Source organism: Poromitra crassiceps (genome assembly GCF_964638095.1).
Source record: "Poromitra crassiceps genome assembly, chromosome: 13".
NCBI classification, from domain to species: domain Eukaryota; kingdom Metazoa; phylum Chordata; class Actinopteri; order Beryciformes; family Melamphaidae; genus Poromitra; species Poromitra crassiceps.
Window position 1 is genome coordinate 42,426,477 of NC_139644.1, and position 17,192 is coordinate 42,443,668.

At 44.6% G+C, this 17,192-nt stretch overlaps 1 protein-coding gene across 1 annotated transcript in view; it reads left to right on the plus strand.

Moving 5' to 3' along the window:
* Positions 1-3,551: 3,551 nt before the first annotated feature.
* cpt1a2b (carnitine palmitoyltransferase 1A2b) overlaps positions 3,552-17,192 on the plus strand; it is a gene marked incomplete at its 5' end in the record, with an annotated part of 95,158 nt that continues 81,517 nt past the window's right edge. Inside the window, 6 exons of the mRNA XM_083648647.1 lie at positions 3,552-3,692; positions 5,125-5,264; positions 11,072-11,252; positions 12,349-12,450; positions 15,144-15,281; positions 16,973-17,050. Coding sequence (XP_083504773.1) covers positions 3,552-3,692; positions 5,125-5,264; positions 11,072-11,252; positions 12,349-12,450; positions 15,144-15,281; positions 16,973-17,050 — 780 coding nt within the window. The remainder of the gene's footprint in view (positions 3,693-5,124; positions 5,265-11,071; positions 11,253-12,348; positions 12,451-15,143; positions 15,282-16,972; positions 17,051-17,192) is intronic.

Sequence of the window (17,192 nt, forward strand, 5' to 3'; positions counted from 1 at the left end):
CATGTAGGGGTCATAAACACACTGAGCTGCTGGCCTACACCTTCACATGTAGGGGTCATAAACACACTGAGCTGCTGGCCTACACCTTCACATGTAGGGGTCATAAACACACTTAGCTGCTGGCTTACACCTTCACATCTAGGGGTCATAAACACACTGAGCTGCTGGCTTACACCTTCACATGTAGGGTCATAAACACACTGAGCTGCTGGCTTACACCTTCACATGTAGGGTCATAAACACACTGAGCTGCTGGCTTACACCTTCACATGTAGGGTCATAAACACACTGAGCTGCTGGCTTACACCTTCACATGTAGGGTCATAAACACACTGAGCTGCTGGCTTACACCTTCACATGTAGGGGTCATAAGTACACTGAGCTGCTGGCTTACACCTTCACATGTAGGGTCATAAACACACTGAGCTGCTGGCTTACACCTTCACATGTAGGGGTCATAAACACACTGAGCTGCTGGCTTACACCTTCACATGTAGGGTCATAAACACACTGAGCTGCTGGCTTACACCTTCACATGTAGGGGTCATAAACACACTGAGCTGCTGGCTTACACCTTCACATGTAGGGTCATAAACACACTGAGCTGCTGGCTTACACCTTCACATGTAGGGTCATAAACACACTGAGCTGCTGGCTTACACCTTCACATGTAGGGGTCATAAACACACTGAGCTGCTGGCTTACACCTTCACATGTAGGGTCATAAACACACTGAGCTACTGGCTTACACCTTCACATGTAGGGGTCATAAACACACTGAGCTGCTGGCTTACACCTTCACATGTAGGGTCATAAACACACTGAGCTGCTGGCTTACACCTTCACATGTAGGGTCATAAACACACTGAGCTGCTGGCTTACACCTTCACATGTAGGGGTCATAAACACACTGAGCTGCTGGCTTACACCTTCACATGTAGGGTCATAAACACACTGAGCTGCTGGCTTACACCTTCACATGTAGGGGTCATAAACACACTGAGCTGCTGGCTTACACCTTCACATGTAGGGGTCATAAACACACTGAGCTGCTGGCTTACACCTTCACATGTAGGGTCATAAACACACTAGGGTGGATTCTTTTGAATGACTTGGTTCTCTCAGACAGCCTCTTCAACATGTTTCTCTAGACTGACCTCCCTCTCAAAACACACCAATCGTAAACTGAATTATTTCTCTAGACCTGTTTTACAATTATCAAATAATTTAGGTTACTACAATAATTAGGTCTACTTTGGATTTTGATAATTAGGCCCATTTTTATCAATTTCAGCCAAATTATGGGAAATTCTGCAATATTCCATGTTTTAAAGTTGATTAAATTTTTATGACCAAATTCCATGATTTCTTTCTGTGTTCATAGAGCAATGTCACAATTTGTCCCTGTCATCTGAGAATGTGAACTATTGACATTGAGAGGATGCAAAAATCCACGGAGTGACCCTTAAGACATTTATACCTGTGCTGTATCTCTTAACATGTGACTGTACTATATGATTGCACTTGAGAAAAGGAAATAAAAAGAAGTAAAAAAAAAAACAGTAAAAAAAAAGGCATGGTCTGGTCGTACTGTCACAGTGAATAATGTAGAGCAGTGATTCCCAAACTGTGGGCCGCGGCCCACTAGTGGGCCGTGGAGGTACTGCAGGTGGGCCGCGAGTGGTCTGCCAACACTCCCGATTTTTGCGGGCAATCAAATGGCTGTAGCAGGGTCAGTTTTAAAGCTACAGTGGAGATCCTGTTATCAGAAGAAACTAGAAGACCTAAGGCATCCATTGCTACCAACTTCCAAGCATAATATGCTAGCTCGTCGGGGAGGGGGGTAAATAATGTGATTTGGGCGAGGGAAAACTGTTTCAAAAAGGTTCCATTACCAACTAGGGATGCACCGATATGGAACTTTTGGCCGATGCCGATAACCGATATTAACATTGCTGTTATGGCCGATAACCGATATTTACCGATGTCGATATGATCTGTATAAAACCACATTTTTATGATTATCACATTTTGTACATACTGAAAAACACATGTTAACACTGAATTTGAAAAAGTTATGCATTTCTTTATTTGCAAAGCCTTTGGAAAAGCCCATAAATCATAGATTTACTGCATTATTTCATATCAATGTGAAGAATTTGGCTGATAATGATAACCGATATTAACATTGCAACATCTGACCGATACCGATATGACCGATATGTTAAAAAATGACTAACATCGGCCGATACCGATATGATTGCCGATATATCGTGCATCCCTACTCTCAACTCAATTTATCTGAATGAAAATGGGTTCAGTGGGTACCTACAAGCCTCTCCTTTACAGATAAGGTAGCATTTTTCACAGCATTAATAGCTTGTGGATTGATTTCTTCTGTTGTTGCTCATCACATTTTGTCTCAACAAATGTGTTATGCATGCAAATACCTTTGATGAGTAAGGGGGGGGGGAGAAAATGCTAGCAATCTGCTTTTGGGTATTTTGCTGAAATGCTTTTCTATGTGGATGGATTATTAATTTCCCTTATGGCCAAGTTCACATGCTCTGTTAATGAAATAAAAAATATATAATATATAAAAAACATATAGGGGAAATACATCATCTTAGTCTGGTGTGTTGATCAGAGTTGTGAGTAAAGGGTTGGGTGGGCCCTGGAAGATTTTCACATTTCAAAGTGGGCCGCGGCATCCTTAAGCTTGGGAACCCCTCGTGTAGAGGACCCAATTGCAGGACAACAGCAGGAGGCAGACGGTGATCAAACCCAACACTGGGCATATATTTACTGAAAGAAGAGGTAACATATAATGACAGGTAACATGGACTGTCCATGATGGACAGAACACATGTGAACTTGCTGACGACCAGACAAAGACTGAGAGGTGAACAGGAACATAAAGACACACAGGGAAGTGATTGCACATGGGAAAACAGCTGGGTGACTAACAAGACACGGACTGGAGACTAACATAGATCTGCTGGAGTTAGACAGTGAAACATGAGGGACCTGAGGGGACTAGAGACATAGGGAAACTCTGACAAAGTCACAGTCGTGACAGAATTAAGTATTTACTGATACTTAACTAATGCTTAATAGTGTATAGTTATTATAAAGTGTTACCCACTTTCTGTAATAAAACATCTAAAAGCTAAATTCTCATCGGATCATGGGGGACCCTGGGAGGAATATGTTATCAAATGGGCCGGGGGTGCATCTGTGGTCCAATTTGTGTCAGTTTAGGGGTCGTTGATGTGAAAAAGTTTGAGAACCACTGCACTCCTTCTAATAGGAATATTTTGGTCAAGTAAAAGGTGATTGTTAGTCTCTGAACCCTAACAGATTTATATTAACCCATTGGTACCTGATGCAGCATTTGCGTGTATATCCCTGATTTGTGTGCGTATCCCTTTAAGACCGGTCTTAAAGGGATACACACACACAAATGCTGCATCAGGTATCAATGGGTTAAAAGCAAAGATGTTGTTACACTTGACTTGACATGTTCTCCTCTTGTTTGTGTTTGCATAGCAATGGCAGAGGCCCACCAGGCGGTGGCGTTCCAGTTCACCATAACTCCGGAGGGCATGGACCTGCAGCTGTCCTACCAGGCCCTCAAACACATCCTCCTGTCTGGAGTCCGCTCCTGGAAGAAACGCCTGAGTCGCATGAGGGTAAGCAAACACATCGTCCTGTCTGGACGATATTAAACGTATGTTAATGTTAAACGGTACCTTTTTCTGTACTTTACACACACTGTAATAACAAAAATGTACAGTTGGAAAAAAAATAACTCCAAACTTCTCAATTTCAACATTGTTCTTTATTTAGAACGTTATTTATTTAGCACCAGACAAAGTAATACTCCTCCCTACCTCCCTACCTCTCCCCTCCCAAACCAAGAGTTGTAGAGTAGTAGCACTGATGTCCACCACAGCTTCCAGCAGGGCCTCTGGTCTTCATCTTGGAAGAGCTCCCCAAGTGCTGAAAGTTTCTTCTGCTTATGGAGTGCTATCTGAAAATAAAGAAAGGCGTCATGATTCACCAAGCATTATTTATGTTCTCAATAGAACACGTGTCAGTGCTATGCAAGTCGGTCTGGGAAATTGAGCGGAGTTTTCTTCTTCTCCCGTCAATGCCGAAATGCATTCTGGGCAGTGTCGAATTATCGTACCAGAGGGTCAAAATGCTATTGGTTTTGGTGGTAAATTATTGTACAAATACGCTAATTATCGTACGTCTGGTGTTTTGGAAAGTTTTCTGCTGTACACATTGAGTGCGTTTACATGCACACCAATAAACTGTTTATTAGTGGATTTCTGGAGTTACCTGATTATTCAAATGGTCATGTAAACAGCATAAACCGATAAGCTTTATCCGTTTATGGCCGTTATCAGGTTATGAATAAACCGATAAACATACCTAGGTTTTTGGCCAATAACCGGTCTTTTGAGTGCATGTATACAGCGTATCAGGTTTCTTGTGGGTTTATACATCTGCGCATGTACAAGTTGCATGTAAAAAGTTGAATTACCGCCGCCTTCTGGAGAGAAATCCGACTAATTGACTGAATCATGTAAACCCGGGTTTTTCCTATTGTCGGATTACTAAAGTGCATGTAAACGCAGAAATCAGATTATTGCCATAAACTGATTATTCCCAGTTATCAGTTTATTGTGTGCATGTAAACGCACTCAGTGACTATATATTATTATTATTACAGTAAGTACAGCAGCCCAAGTGACGTCACAGGTGTTATCTGCACAGATGGCTTTTTTTTGGAACATGTGCATTATAATGCCAGCCTTTTCTCTATATTTCTGCCCTGGGGACATGTTTTAATTTTGTTTTTGTGTTTTGGGGCTATTTTCATAAGAATCTCGAGTCCTAACTGTAAATTTAATTTAATTTTTTACCTGCACCACGCTCTTTAAGGCTCACATTTTCAGAATTCTAACACACGAGGATTGTAAAATGCGTTTGCATTTTTTTAAATCACAGTGCTTGTTTCTTCTTCTTCTTTTTCCTCTTCCTCTTCCTCTTCTTCTTCTTCTTCCTCTTCCTCTTCCTCTTCTTCTTCTTCTTCTTCTTCTTCTGTGGTAACAGAACAGGGTGATTAAGGGAGTGTACCCCGCCAGCCCCTCCTCCTGGCTGTTTGTCGTCATAGCGATCCTGGCCACCATGTACATGCGCTCGGATCCCAGCATGGGGCTCATTGCCAAGATACAGCAACACCTGCCGCTAAGGTACACACACACGCGCATGCACACATGTGTGTGCACGTGTGTACGCACACACAGACACACACACACACATGCACACACTTAAGCCGCTTTCAGACATGCCTTGGAACTCGGGAGTTATCTAGAGGGCATCCGGGTGGCGGTGTATGTATAAACACATTTTGGTGAGCTATGCGCGCTCCCGCGACCCTCCTACTCTCCAGCTCTGAGACAAGCTCCTACCCTAGTATCAGGGGCAGATTGGTCCCCCTCCCCTCCAGAGCTCCGTGAAGTAGCCAGCTCAGTGAGTGGGATGAGGAGAGGGAGAGAGACAGAAACCAGCGTGACAGATTACTATTATATAAATAGTCGATCATGTGTCATGATGTCATGCAGTTTCAGTTTTTCCAAATGAAGCTCGAACCTGCTCCGTGTGTGTCGGCCAACAGGCTACATGTTGCTGGATTGAAACGCTCATGGCTTTGATCTTATTTAATTTCTGCATAGCTTCGCACACACATTTAAAATAGAGCATTTTTGGACGCGAGTGTCATCCTGCTTCCCAGTGTTGGACATCGCTAGGTAGGGTATCTGGATCATGCCTTTGATTTAACGTTTACACAGCGTTTGTGAAGATTCACGTGCAGAACCGCAAATTCCAAGTAGCGTCAAGTCAGGCACTATAAAACTGAAACTTTCAGGTATAACCTTCGCAATAATGGCAATTAAATAAAGTAAATGCACGTGTAATGTTTTTTTGTGTGTGTGATCCGATAAAAATACAGAACAGAGATAAACGGAATATCTGCTCCCTTCGAAAAGTCCATTTTAACCCGTAGTGAGTCGACCGTTGATGCATTTTAGGACTGAACATAGCAAAGACCTGTTTTCTTTGTAGGCTTGAGACTCGAGGCAATCGATGCATCTGGGCGTGAGTTGTAGGGTTGTTTAATTAATTACTAACGTTATGCGCAAACGGTTATATGCCATGAACTTTAGACAGTTATCGCCCATTATGTATTTTTAGCAACTTGTTTTCAGACTCTGCATGTCGTGATAGTTTGTTGAATGTTTTTACTCCAATGCTTTTGGATTTTTATGTTTGTATTTTACGTGTTTGGACCCCAGGAAGAGTAGTCTCACCTTTGGTGTAGACTAATGGGGATCCACAATAAACAATTAAACAATTAAATGTCAATGCGATTCACTTAAGGCTCTGCTCAGACAGTGAAGTGCAGCTGTGTGGTCAGTTTTCACAACTCCCCATTGTGTGGTCATGCCCAAATTCCCCCCCCCCCCGCCCCCTCTCTACTTTACACCCGGAGGTGCTCCTCCCCCACCCCCGCCCCCTCTCTACTTTACACCCGGAGGTGCTCCTCCCCCACCCCCCCCCCCTCTCTACTTTACACCCGGAGGTGCTCCTCCCCCACCCCCGCCCCCTCTCTACTTTACACCCGGAGGTGCTCCTCCCCCCACCCCCGCCCCCTCTCTACTTTACACCCGGAGGTGCTCCTCCCCCCACCCCCGCCCCCTCTCTACTTTACACCCGGAGGTGCTCCTCCCCCCAGCCCCGCCCCCTCTCTACTTTACACCCGGAGGTGCTCCTCCCCCCACCCCCGCCCCCTCTCTACTTTACACCCGGAGGTGCTCCCCCCCCCCCCCCCCCCCCCGCCCCCTCTCTACTTTACACCCGGAGTTCATGTCTGAAAGTGGCTATACACACGCACGCAGCCACGCAGACACACACACACACACACACACACACACACACACACACACACACACACACACACACACACACACACACACACACACACACACAGAGACAGACAGACAGACAGACACAAACACACACAGACACACACACACATTTCTAAGGAGGAGGAAGGTCCTTCTGAGGACCTTTTAAGGCCCAATTCCACAGCAGCTAGTAGCGCGGTCCCGCTCCGCTCGACTCGACTTTTGGTCTCATCCCACCGTCAAAAACCGGCCCAGCTCGGTTTGATTTCAGGCCGAGTCGTGCTACTTTTGGTCCCTGCCTCGTCGGGGTACTTCGGGCTGGCGAGTAGGTCCCAAATGGTGACGTAAAACTCTGATGGCTACTGATTGGTCAGAGAGAATCGTGTTTACTCTGTCTACTGACTGTCAATGCAATGCTGGCGGCTGCATACCAGTTTAGTGATCTTACCTTATCTTCTGTTATGTATATTTCCATCAGTATTTTGTGTCGCTGCCTTCACCTCCGGTGAAATAAAATCGTGGCGGGTGTTCAATTGTCTGAGAAAAAAGTCCGCTGCTCGCTCAGGGAGCTCTGTAGCTGAGAGGAGGCTGCAGCGCTCCGCTAGGCCGCAGCGGGTGTTTGGAAGCCCCGGTCTTGCCTGGTGAGAGGCTGCGGGGTAGAGGCTTCACTCTGTTGCGCCTCTCCCGTCCCCGCACAGCACAGCGCATGCCTGTGATATCATTCTCTTGGCCGATTGTCACATTTGCCCATGTACACTGTAGGTCATTTAGAGGCACCAGTATTTCATAAACAGTTTAAAAGTTCTGTGGATGGATTTAATTGTAACGTTATGTTATAGCCGAAGGACAGATATGCGGTCGCTATTTTTAGACGACCAGCTGTGGGCGGGGGTGGGTGGGGGCACATGATCCGCGGTGGAAGCAAAACGTCAATAGGGCTGATACGATTAGAGCCGAGTGGTGACGAGCTGTACAGGGCAGTAAAATGTGGTGGAAATGAGCCTTTAGATGGGTGCTGTGACTTAGCGCTAGATGAAGTGTAAAGTAGTTGTGAGATGTTTGGCCTCCAGGCTCATATACAGCAACATGATCTGTTGTCATGTGGAAACCCTGCAACTCCAAATCTGCTGATTGTTCTAGATATCCAAATGCAGCTCTCAGAATTGGACGGGAACTGAAAAAAAGTAGATCGGTGCATCTCTAGTGAATAGAGGCAGCTGTTGGCAATGTGTTTTGCACTTAAGACTTGACAAGTCTCAGTGTTTCCCCTAGAACATCTTTCAGGCCTGGAGGGATTTCGAAACGTACCCCGACCGCAACGGTGGGGGCCGTCGCTGGCGACGCTAAACTTTTAGCTAACCTGTTCACATCTATGTTCGCAATGGCATCCCAAGTATCATCATACTATTATGGGATGCGATGCGAACAGTTGTATTATGGGATGTGCGTTTCGCAGCAACGACACCTTGACATGTTTTGGAACAGCGCTGCACGCTGGCACAATGCTCCTAAAAGCAAAATGCTTAGTGTTTTGAATGATTTGGCATCTTATATTACTGTCAACACTGTCAACACCAGTATTGCCGTGTTGTAATAATATGCCATAAAGGTTTATTGAAATGTTGGGGAGAGCAGAAAAATAAAATAAAAATAAAAATACATTTGCAATTCTTTTTCTGGCCTGGCGGGGGCGCCGTTGGCCTGGCGCCCCCGCCAGGCCTGTAGAATGGTAGGGGAAACTCTGAGTCGGATGAGGGTAGAAGAGGATGTATTGAGATAGCGTGAGATAAGGCATAGCTTGAAGAGATGAGGTGTCAGTGATTGATGGAAGATAGAGTGACTGTTGTGTCAGGCTACACAGAGGTCTGTACTGTGACTGTTGTGTCAGGCTACACAGAGGTCTGTACTGGTATAAGATAGAGTGACTTGTGTCAGGCTACACAGAGGTCTGTACTGTGACTGTATATCAGGTTAAACAGGCCAAAGCTGTCAGAGAAGCTCCTTCACACTCAAATCTGATACCAAGAGCCATGTGGGCCATATCAGAAATCAAAGCTCTTTAGTCACAATTTATTCACCAGAAGAAATATGAGAAGGAATCTTTAAGTATGATTTTAAATTGCTTTCATGTAAAACAAAAAAAACAAAAAAAACATTTCTGAATTGGTAGGGTGCTGCTGACTCTGGTGGGAAGATTATTATAAGATCCAAACTTACAGAGCTCCATGATTGTATTATAATGCTGATGCCATTGTTGATTTCAGGGTTAGGTTATGGTTAGGTTAGGTTATCACAGTAGGTGTGGTGCCACTTAACCTCTCACCTACTTTCCTACAAACACAATGTGTTTGATGCAATGACTGTGTCTTAGCATACAGCATAGCTGATTCACACGCACGCACGCACACATACACACATGCACGCGCACGCACACATGCACGCACACATACACACACGCACACACACACACACACACACACACACACACACACACACACACATACACACACACACACACACACACACACACACACACACACACACACACACACACACACACACACACACACACACACACACACATGCTGCCATTCATATTTGTCATACTTTCTTTTGTCTGACTGTCATCTCAGATGCACCTCCTCTTTGGACCAACAGGTGGTGCTGTCGCACCTCCATGGTGTTTGCTACTGTGTCTGATCTTACAGTGAACTGTTGAATTGAGCTGTACATGTAACCTTTTTAGTTCTATTAGGATACAAATCCCATTCATTTATAATGATAGATTACTGCTACTCGATTACTACTAGATTACTACTAGATTACTGTCTTCATTTCCAATCATAGATTACTGTCTTCCTGCTATTTTTTGTCCTGATCTCTTTGCTGTGTACAGCATCTGTCAGCTGTCCTCTGCTGGATCTAATGGAACACAACTTGGGAAAGAGATTCTGTCTTTTTGTTTTGGTAATCTGTTTTACGGGGTAAAAAAGTCTTTCTTTCTTCTTCCTCCAAGTGGATACGACCCAAGACGTCGCTGAATACGACATAAAAGCACGTTTCAACCTGCAGCACTCGTGTGAATAACAGCCCAGTCTCAGAGTTTGTTGAAATTATAACCTGCTGCAGGATTTGAATCCGGGGCCCCTGGCTTGAAAGTTACCTGACCTGTCGTAACCATTCGGCTATCCGTTCGTTGCCGTCCCTACCCCGAACCCAATACCTAACCCTAACCCTAACCCAGACCCTAAACATAACCCTAAACCTGCTTTCCACTTCGTGCGGGAGTAGCGTAGCACTTTTTCTCTGCCACTGAGGGGCGCTAGTCTAGCAGAAGTGATATTTGGTCGTATTGCACCGATACGACGTCTTTGGTCGTATAAGTTGGACACGTTGGAACATATGTATGTCTGTTTGAAATGTTTGTTTGTAACTTGAAAAACTGTAAAAAAAAAAACTGTAAAAAAAAAATCTGAACTATCCCCTAAAACAGTGGTCTTCAACTGGGGTCGGTGACCCCTAGGGGGTTCGCAGAGGTACTGCAGTGGGTCCACCAATTTTTGTCAAAGTAGTTTGTGAAAATGTTCAACCAAAGCCTCCGAGTCCTCAGGCTGAAAAGGTTGAGGAGCCCTAAAAGTCTGAATCTGGCTTTCTGAAAACCTGCAGATACCAAACAAATACATTCCCTCCCTCTCTCTCTCTCTCTCCCCCTCCGCCTCCCCCTCTCTTTGCCCCCTTCTCTCTCTCTCCCTCCCCTCTCTCCCACCTCTCTCTGTCTCCTCTCTGCTTCTCTCTCCCTCCCTATCTCTCTCCCCTCCTCCTCTCCCACCCCCGTTCTCTTTCTCTCCCTCCCCCCTCTCTCCCTCTCTCCCTCTCTCTCGCTCCCTCCCCCTCTTTCTCTCCCTCCCCCCTCTCTCCCATCTCTCCCTCTCTCTCGCTCTCTCCCCCCTCTTTCTCTCCCTCCCCCCTCTCTCCCCTCTCTCTCACTCCCTCCCCCTCTTCCTCTCCCACCCCCCTCTCTCCCCTCTCTCCCTCTCTCTCTCTCCCTCTCTCCCTCCCCCTCTTTCTCTCCCTCCCCCCTCTCTCCCCAGCAGCCTGCATGTGTCTCTCAGTGCCCAGGGTCAGACGATGGTGTCGGCGTTGGTCTTCAGCACGCTGCTGTGGCTGTCTCTCATCCTCACGCTGCGCTTCTGCCTCAAGCTGCTCCTCTCCTACCACCAGTGGATGTTCGAGCAGCACGGCCGCGTGTCCACCACCACCAAAGCCTGGATGGTCAGCCCGGCTTTTACTACATGTCACGCCTCCCTCTGGTGGCCGCTTTGCAGAGGCACTTTAGCACTAACAACTCATTCACTATAAGGCTTTGGTATAGACAAGGCAAGAGACATGTACATCTACTGGCCTCTACACTGCATTTTACATTATGAGACATTTCAGATTTGCTGAAAATGGGAACTGTTTACTTTGCAGGCATTATAGAGAGGCAAAGTGAACGTCACTTCCTGCTTCAGCACTGTACCAGAGATTTTCATCCACCATTTATTTTCCCCTAGACATTTCGTAAAATGCTTTAAAAAATAGTTTTACTTGTTCAAACCAAACGGTTCAGATATATTTAGAAACAGGAGAGACCACATAACATTTCACACCTACCAAAATGTAAAGAAAATTGCGGATTTAAAGAAAATATTTTTTCGATTTTCGTCGTTTTTTTAAGTTTTGTTCCGCATGAAATGTTCTATGGTCTCTCCCGATTCTAAATATAGCTGAACCGTTTGGTTTGACGAAGTAAAACTATTTTTCGAAGCATTTTACGAACTGGCTGTGGGATTACCTTTGGGAATGCAAAATGCAAAATGCTACACATAGCAGCAATAAGTGTTGGGTTTACCTTTGGGGATGCAATTTTGCTTTGGAAGCGGTCAGGTCATTTGTGGGAAATATGTTGTGGTTGAATGAACGAGTCTTGTTATGGTTGATGTGGGTAGTAACCGAGGGTGATTTGAGCAAGAGTAAAACCAAAAGAGATTATGTATATTTTGACAAGTTATACGAGATATCATCTTGTCAAAATCAAATAGCAGTGTTGCAAGTTTGTATACAGTATATATACCTTAAGCTTCTGTTGATTCTTACACGTTTTACGCCACATCACCACTAAAACATCTCTCTCTGTCTCTACTCAGTCACTTCATAGTTTATTTAATGTAAGAGTTTTTTCTCTTGTTTTATGAGTGTCCTTCCTGCCCTCGTGTGTATGATTAGATTCATCTTTTGTAGTATTGAATTTCAGTGACACTAAATCGCAGTATTAAATTTAATGTATTTCTCTCTCTGTCTGTCTGTCTGTCTGTCTCTCTCTCATCAGACTCTGTTGAGGTTGTTGTCAGGCAGGAAGCCTCTGTTGTACAGCTACCAGACCTCTCTACCTCACCTGCCTGTCCCTTCCATTAAGGACACACTAACCAGGGTGAGCACACACACATACACACACACACACACACACACACACACACACACACACACACACACACACACACACACACACACACACACACACACACACACACACACACACACACACACACAGAGACACACACACACACACACACACACACACACACACACACACACACACACACACACACACACACACACACACACACACACACACACACACACACACACACACACACACACACAAGGATGCTTGCTGGCAAAAAACACAATATACAACAGGTAGTTCCAACCAAGCAATCTGATTGGTCAACTAGACATTTAAAACATGCTCACAATCAACATGACAATTAGTCATAGCCGTGCTCAAACAAAAAAATCACTAAAATATTATTCCGCCTTTCCACGTTCACGTTACTCTGTCATCCTCATCAGCTGTGCAGTGTGTCAGTGACACCGCTACTAGCTTAAAAATACATGTGAAGTTCGCCCACATAGTGTGGCGCACCGTTGGCTCTAGTCGGTGGCTTTTTTGACCGATTCAACATGTTGAATGGGCGTCGAGCCGTCGGTGAGAGAAATCACTGATTGGCTGGACAGCTGGTAGAGAAATCACTGATTGGCTGGTCAGCTGGTAGAGAAATCACTGATTGGCTGGACAGCTGGTAGAGAAATCACTGATTGGCTGGTCAGCTGGTAGAGAAATCACTGATTGGCTGGTCAGCTGGTAGAGAAATCACTGATTGGCTGGTCAGCGGGTAGAGAAATCACTGATTGGCTGGTCAGCTGGTAGAGAAATCACTGATTGGCTGGTCAGCTGGTAGAGAAATCACTGATTGGCTGGTCAGCTGGTAGAGAAATCACTGATTGGCTGGTCAGCTGGTAGAGAAATCACTGATTGGCTGGTCAGCTGGTAGAGAAATCACTGATTGGCTGGTTAGCTGCGAAGCAGTGCAGGAGAAGAGAGGGCACGCACAGTTCTTCTTCTTGCCGTTTGCCCCGGTGTGTCGCCCCCTTTAGGGGACATTCAGACCAAAAGCGTTTTTGGATCTGCCAGCGTCTTTCTGCAATTCATTCTCTATGTAAGGACGCGCTAGACGTGCTCCTCTTTTAATGAACGCACCTGGCGTTTAGCGCTGGTGGCGTCTGTTGTTTTTGGAGGAGAGTTGTGGGCGTTTTTAAGATGAAAAAAGTTGTACATTAGAGGAAAAGCGCCCTGCTCGTCTCTTCCACTCTTCCTACCTTCTCTCCTCCCGAGGTATCTTCCAACCTCCGCTGCTGCCAGAATTGGCAATAATCTGGCTTTCATGTTGGCAGTGAACAACATCAAACAGACAAAACCAGCTGGCTACCGTCCTTGTGGACGTTGTGTTCTGATCTGTACTGCACGCGACTACAGGGGAAAACAACAAACGGAGCACAAAAAAATGCTCCGTGTGCTGTGTTTTGTGCACAATGGAAGTGCTTTCAACATGATTTTCATAGCGTTCTGACTGAAAAAAACGCTTTTGGTGTGAATGTCCCTTAAGGCTACGTTCACACCGCAGCCCTTAGTGCTCAATTCTGATTCATCCCTCAGATCAGATTTTTCTTGGTTGGCTGTTCACACGTTCGCTTTAACGCTGTTAACTTTTCTCTGACACTGCAGCCAAGTTCTTCTTTGTAGGGCTGTACCCAATATATCTTTTTTCAAATTCAAATATTCTATTGAGGGTTTCCATGAATATTCCAATGTCTGCCGTGACGCCATCATGACAACAACAAAAAGAATAAAGTAATTCATCGATGTAAATATTAGTCTTTTTGTTAAATGAACTTTCTTTAATGAATATAACTGCAGTGCAAATTGCTCAGACAGTACAGTGCAAATCTTGTATGCACTAACAGTGACTTAAGTGTACCACCTACTGTATTGTGATTATTGGCACTTCTGTGGTGCTCAGCTAAAGCACAAACCCTGTAGTGTAACATAGAGACACTGCATGAAATAGGCCACGCCCATCACGGGGGAAAGGCTCCGTTCATTTCCACACACCAGCGTCATTTTCCTTGAATTAAACATAGCTAAAAGCTGTTGTGTGGTGGGCTGCGCAGACAACAAATGTAAAAAATCGGCAGTTAAAGTTTTTTTGTACTCCTGAGCAAAACAAGGAAGCCATTGAGAATTGGCGAGAAGAAAAATGTGGATCTAGCTGTCAAGAAGTAAGTTGGAGTGTTCATCTTCCGTATATACGATCTTTTTGTGCAACACGCAACCATGCACGCGACATAGGAGAACGCCAGGATTGGAGGGGGCGTTTCTGTTTTCCTCCGTCTTGGGCATGGTTTCTGAATGATGACGCGTCACGCAGTGTCTCTATTGCTTCAATGTGACTCACTCATCTTCACTTTAGCTTTCTTCACTCATGATGTTAGCTTTGATCTAATACAGGAATGAAAAGGCAGAACAGAAATTCCCAACATAATTCCATAATCCACTCAATCAGATTTAGAAACTTTTCGATGCGCAGTGAAGAGTATTATGTCTTCCCCTCTCTCCCTCTCTTGTTTACTCTCTCTCTCTGTCTCTCTCTCTCTCTCACTCTGTCTCTGTCTCTCTCTCTCTCTCTCTCTCTCTCTGTCTCTCTCTCTGTCTCTCTCTCTGTCTCTGTCTCTCTCTCTCTCTCCCTCTCTCTCTCTCTCTGTCTCTCTCTCTCTCTCTCTCAGTATCTGGAGTCGGAGCGCCCATTGCTGACTGATCCAGGGTTTGAGCGGATGACTGAACTGGCCAATCAGTTTGAGTCTAGTCTGGGGAACCGCCTCCAACGCTACCTCAAACTTAAAGCTCTGTGGGCCACCAACTATGTAAGTGTAGTCAGACTCACACGCACGCACGCACGCACACACACACACACACACACGCACACGCACACACACGCATCCACGCACACAGTTAAGAGGGCATTCTATTGCATTACATTAATTCCCTAACCTCTATCTCTAACCTCAGATAACTTGACTTAAGTAATAATCTGCAATCTTTTTTATATAAATAAATTATTGCATTTTCCACTGTATAAAAACTAATATTATTAGGTAGGGATATCAATATTGTATGGATATTGTGATATGAGACTAGATATCGTCTGAGATTTTGGATATGGTAATATCGTGATATGGGATAAGTATTGTCTGCATTACAGTAAAGTGACGTCATTTTCTGAACTTACAGTACCAGACTGTTCTAGCAGTTCTATTATTTGCCTTTACCCACTTAGTCATTATATACTGTACACCAGTGGGGAACCGTGCCTATCAGAACCGGGCCTTCTATGCGGTAACCACCCCCCCCCCCCCCCCCCCACACACACACACACAATATATAGCCTACTGTACGTGCAAGTCTGAGGTCTCTGTGCGTCTTTTTACGCATTGGTGAGGGCAGACTATTATGAGTTGTCTCCCACAGCCAGGTTCTTTAGGTCGCTGTATCGTTACAGTCTGACAGTAACACAACCAAATTTTAACAATTAGCTCAATACACAGAAAGACTCCGAAATTACAAGCACAACGAACTCTAAAACCCGCGGACAGATGCAAAACTCCCCCTGCCCACCGACATCAGCTGCCCCAGCCCCCAGCGCCACCAGCAATAAAAAAATTTTTTTTAACTTACCAATGACGTTCACTTGATGACAAAACCCATTGTCTTGACAAGCAACAAGCAAGCCCTCCAAGCTAGCCTGGAAATGGCGAAAATATAGCTTGACAGCTCCAGATTAAATCCTTTAAAAACTACCGCTGCGCGTCCATTTCCTCATCACAACCCCATGCATGTCACAACCACATCATCATAAACTCCTCCCTCCTTGTCGTCCGTCTTGTCTCCTGCTGGTTGGCTTGGATTCGCGAATCCCTCGACATATCCCACCCACAACTCAACTAATTGTGATTGGCTAACGCCACAACTAAATTATATTCTGAGTGGTTAAGACACCTGTCATCAAAATTGTCATCCTCATGTCATGACTAGAGTCGGTCTTCGCGAGGGGGTTGCTGTCAATCAATACCATTTGCCGGTGGAGGCTGGTCCAAATATTTAACCCCATATTTGCTGAAACAAAGCGAGTCCAAGATCTGAACAATTTAGCGACAATATTACTGTTATTTCAGTGAATAAAAACGAATAAATAACAAATACAAATAATTGATTAGGGGGAAATTATTTTCTTTTCAATTTTTTTCTTCTTGGGTATTCAGTGAATACCTAGAAGGCCCTGACGGTTCGCCACTGCTGTACACATTACTGATGGTTATTTATAAAAAAAATCTCATTGTGTCAATATTTTGTGAAAGCACCAATAGTCATCCCTACAATAATAGTTATAATAATAACTATTATTAACTATTATATAACATAATAGTTGTCGTAATAGCAATATCAATATCAAGGTATTATTTAAAAATATTGTGATATTTGATTTTGTCCATATTGCCCAGCCCTATCATTAGGATTCAATCTCATAAGAATCAATCTCATCTTGTTTTTGTTCCAGGTGAGTGACTGGTGGGAGGAATATATCTATCTGAGGAGCCGAGGTCCCATCATGGTCAACAGTAACTACTATGGCATGGTAACCACACAGTAACTGCTATGGCATGGTAACCACACAGTAACTACTATGGCATGGTAACCACACAGTAACTACTATGGCATGGTAACCACACAGTAACTGCTATGGCATGGTAACCACACAGTAACTGCTATGGCATGGT